Raw genomic sequence first — 4776 nt, forward strand, 5'->3', positions numbered from 1 at the left:
GACACAGCAGCAGCAGTCAAGAGAGAGGTTCAGAACATGTTCCAAGCCGGTATTATCCGACCAGCCAAATACTCTCAGTGGTTGTCAAACATAGTACCGGTACGGAAGAAAAATGATAAGATTCGCGTGTGTGTGGACTACAAGAACCTGAATACCGCGACACCTAAGGATGTCTATCCTATGCATGTGGCAGATATGTTGGTCGATGCGGTCGCAGGGCATGAATTATTATCTTTTATGGATGGTACTGCTGGTTACCATCAGATTCCTGTTTATGAACCGGATAGGCACAAAATAGCATTTCGATGCCCAGTGTTCACTGGAGTGTTTGAATATAACAACATGCCGTTTGGTTTGACCAACGCGGGGGCTACATACCAGCGAGCAATGAACCTAATTTTTCATGATGTGCTGGGGGGCATTCTCGAAGTCTATATCGATGACGTGGTGGTTAAGTCTAAGAAGAAGGAATATCACATCGAGAATTTGCGGACAGTGTTCACCAGGATGAGAAAGAACAAGCTCAGGATGAATCCAGCTAAATGCATTTTTGGGGTTCGAGCTGGAGACTTCTTGGGTTTCATAGTGCATGAAAGAGGTATTGAGGTCGCAGAAGATAAGGCTAAAGCTGTCTTAGACACGCCGGCACCAAGGAACAAGAAGGAACTTCAGAGTTTGCTTGGGAAAATAAACTTCCTTCGACGCTTCATTTCTAATTCCGCTGGCAAAATCGCAGTCTTCTCTCCTTTGCTGAAGCTTAAGGCAGATCAAGAATTTCGGTGGGGACCTGCGCAACAGGCAGCTTTTGACAAAATCAAGGAATACCTTACCCATCCACCTGTTCTTAGACCCCCACGGCCGGGAATACCTTTGAAGTTATACATTTCCGCATCTCCTTACTCCATCGCAGGACTCCTAGCACAAGATGGTGATGGAGAGGGGGGGGGGCAAGAAGCTCGAACATGAGGTTTATTACTTGAGCCGAACCTTGTTAGACGCTGAAACTAGATACTCGCCGATTGAGAGGTTATGTTTAGCTCTGTACTTCGCAGGTACTAAGCTTCGCCATTACATGCTATCCTTTACTATGGTGGTGGTGGCACAAACTGATTTAGTGAAGTATATACTTACCAGACCTATGCTTAGGGGTCAGATTGGTAAGTGGATTTTGGCATTATCAGAGTTTTCTTTATCCGACTTCTTGTTGCATCATCCTATTGTGGAGGATATTGACGACCAGAATGTGGTTGTTTCCTTTGTTCACACTCAGCCTTGGGTTTTATACTTCGATGGTAGCAGCACCGATCATTTGTCCGGAGCGGGTGTTGCATTGGTTAATCCCTCTGGCGTCAGACATTGTTACTCTTTTCAGCTGGAGTGGAAGTGCACTAACAATCAGGCAGAATATGAGGCCGTCATCATTGGCTTGGAGTTGTTGCTTGATCTGGAGGTCACCGAGGTAGAGGTATTGGGTGATTCCCTCCTAGTCATTAACCAGCTCAAGGGGGTCTACAAGTGCAACAACTTTACATTACTCCCTTTTTGGGAACGAGCATCGGAATTGTTAGACCAATTTACCGATGTGGTGCTTGATTATATTCCTCGCGAACGAAATTTCGCTGCCAATGAGTTAGCACAATTGGCTACAGGCATTCGCCTGGCAGATGGCGTTCGTGAACGAATTTTGATGGTTCAGAGACGCACATTACCTTCCTTTATGGCAAGGAAAGAGGTCAACGATGAGTGGTTGGTAGCTGTTGTCGACGCTATTGATGAGGATTGGCGGCAGCCAATCATCCAGTACCTCACTGATCCTTCTTCACCGGTGGACAAGAGGGTTAGATATTTCGCTACTAACTACGTCCTTCGAGGCAATGAGGTATTGCGCAGGGCAGAAGATGGTGTGTACCTAAGATGCATCTATGGAGCTGAGGCTAAGAGGTGCTTGCAAGAGGTTCACTGTGGCAATTGTGGTTCTCACCAAGCCGGTCCAAAGATGCGTTGGCTCATTCGCCGATATGGTTTTTATTGGCCTACCATGCTCAAGGACTGCATCAGCTTCGCACAGGGTTGCATCGAATGTCAAATGCATGGGCCAGTCCAGCATGTGCCTGACGTGCCTCTACAACCAATCATTAAACTTGGCCGGGTCGCAGCTGGGCTTTAGACTTTATCGGGGAGATTCATCCCAATTCTTCCTTGCAGCACAAGCACATTCTCTTGGCTACAGATTTCTTCACCAAATGGGTCGAGGTCATACCAGTCAGGACGACGTCTTCAGAGGTGATCACAGACTTCATCTTCAAATATATTATCACCAGGTATGGTATTCCAGAATGTTTGGTTGCAGACAGGGGGCATGTTTCATGGCTGAGAAGACCCAGAGGTTCTTAGCTGGCTATGGGATAAAGTTTCTGCATTCCAGTCCTTATTATGCTCAAGCGAATGGCCAGGCAGAAGCTAGCAACCGCGTCATTCTGTCTATACTCAAGCGAATGTTGGATGCAAATCCGCGATCGTGGCACATAAAGTTGAATCACACATTGTGGGCTTACAGAACTTCCAAGCGTACTCCAACTAGTACTACACCCTATGCATTGATGTATGGATATGATGCGGTCATTCTTATGGAAATTAATGTTCAGTCGCTGCGGGTTCGCGAACAGCACCAGTTGATTGTGGAGGACTATGTTCAAGCTATGTTTCAAGAACATGAGGACTTGGACCTTCGCCGAATGGAAGCTCTTGATAGCCTTATTGCCGAAAAGAAAAAGATAGCACGACTTTATGACAAACGCACGCGAGGACGCAGCTTTGGAGTTGGGGACTTAGTTTGGAAAGTTTGTTTTCCTTTTGGTGAACGAGTTGATGGTCGCGGTAAATGGTCTGCTAAATGGGAAGGTCCTTATGTGATTGATCGAGTAATGGGCAAAGGCGCCTACAACCTTTGCGACACTGACGGGAATGCTCATAGAAATCCCATGAATGGTCGCCATCTTAAGAAATACTTTCCTAGTGTTTGGGAATATGAAGATCCACCGATTGCGGTGCGAGCAATATAGCAAGGGTTCGTCTAGTGTTTTCTTGGACTACATTCTTTCAACCAAGTAAACAGGGGGCAACACCATAGATACTCAGAGCAATCGCGAATTTAGGCATTTTTGCTCGGTCGTGAACATTCTAATCCATAAGTTCGCGAACCCAAATTTTTTTTTCTCGAACCTAGCGAGTTTCTGAAACTTTTTGAGTTTCTTACTTGTGCTCCGGCATTTTGTGTAATACATTGGACCAATATTTGTGGTATAGCATGGGTTATAACTTTGGTTATGCAGCAATGAAACAATAACAAGTGTTTTTATGAAACAAGTTGTGTTTTATTCATATGGCTTCGTGGCCAGAAACTTTATACAAGACCTATACTATTACATGTGAGCCTTAACAAGCTCTGATACCATCTATAGTAGGTGGAAAAGGTCTTCGCGATGCTTCCTGTTCATCCCACCACCGCGAGAAACTTGAGATTAAACTGCACCAGTTAAGGACCAATTGGAACCAGCTTGTTGCCAAATATAGGTTCTAATTGGAAAACTGGTGGTAGCATGAGGGATCCTGAGCCTTGGTTTGCAGCATTCACCTGATGTTCCCTCAAAGAAGGGAGATTGGAGGATATTGCACATGGGAGGTACAACAGCTGGCGTCGCGTATCAAAAGAGGTACGTGACGAGCATGCTGTACCTATTGGCTCTGGTCCCAGATTTGGCAGCCTGTTTCCCGATGCCCGGCAACTAAACAATGATGCATAGGCCGCGGGAAGGGCTGCCTTTTCCTCTATTACTTGTAATCCTTCACTAGAAACAACCCTTAATGCAGGGTAGATCCCCGGTGTCGAACTACAAAGAAGGGAGGATGCGAGGGTAGAATAAGACTCCCACCTCACATTTAAGGGTAGAATAAGGCTCTCACAAAGTGCTACTGAGTTTGTAGGTCTGGGAGATGAAACTTAGGAAACCTCAGGGGTTTCGAAGGAGGAAATGGAATCGACATGGTTGGAGGCTGCGGAAGAAAGCGTGGTGAGATCTTCCCTTAGGGTTTCATTTTATAGCGGAAGAAACTTGGATTCAAGGGTTGAGATTAAAGATACGGATTTGGAGATCACACCCGGGATTAATTGCAGCAATAATGGTCAACCTGAAACGGTTTGCACATTCGCCAATATTAATTGCTCCGGTTTATGAGGGTTTGCATGCGAACTTACACGGTGACGAATTGAGTTGAGCTCCAGTCATGGGCTTATAGTTGGGTTGTGAACGAATCAAGGAGACGCGAGTAGGAGAAGCAGATAGAGATAAGTTACAATTCTTACTATTGAAATGCATTGATGTTCAAGTTACATTTTATTCCCAACAAGGCGAATATCTAAGAGGAGCTTTCCAGTATCGTTGGCCTTGTCACATATCAGATTGTTGAGTCTCCTTTCTTCAGCCTCAGAGGCCGCCAGTTGCCTTTTGCGCTCTTGTATTTGGGGCACAACACTTCTTATCTCTTCTTCTACAACCTTGAGCTCCCTAGCTTGCTCAGCTTCAAGCTCTGCTAGTTGTTGCTACAATGCACTAATTTGTTGCGCACGGCTGGTCTTGGCATGATGAAGTTTGGTCCTAAGTTGAGCAGGGCTTTGCGTAACGAATTATCGGGCATCAGCGTTGTGTTGGGACAGACTCTGAGCTTGGCTCCTCAAGTTGTGGCATTCTGCCATGAGACCCAGGATGGTGTTCTGTG

General features: G+C 45.8%; 1 protein-coding gene across 1 annotated transcript; it reads left to right on the forward strand.

Moving 5' to 3' along the window:
- The first annotated feature begins 1087 nt into the window (after positions 1–1087).
- On the forward strand, positions 1088–2167 carry LOC126796923 (uncharacterized). The gene has a single exon (XM_050523638.1). The coding sequence runs from the start codon at positions 1088–1090 to the stop codon at positions 2165–2167; it is 1080 nt and encodes a 359-aa protein (XP_050379595.1).
- The last annotated feature ends 2609 nt before the right edge of the window (positions 2168–4776 follow it).

The sequence above is a fragment of the Argentina anserina genome, chromosome 6, assembly GCF_933775445.1.
Source record: "Argentina anserina chromosome 6, drPotAnse1.1, whole genome shotgun sequence".
In the NCBI taxonomy this organism is placed as follows: Eukaryota; Viridiplantae; Streptophyta; class Magnoliopsida; order Rosales; family Rosaceae; genus Argentina; species Argentina anserina.

Excerpts from the sequence above, each read along its gene's own strand:
- LOC126796923 (XM_050523638.1), top strand. The coding sequence starts at position 1,088 with ATGGTGGTGGTGGCACAAACTGATTTAGTGAAGTATATACTTACCAGA.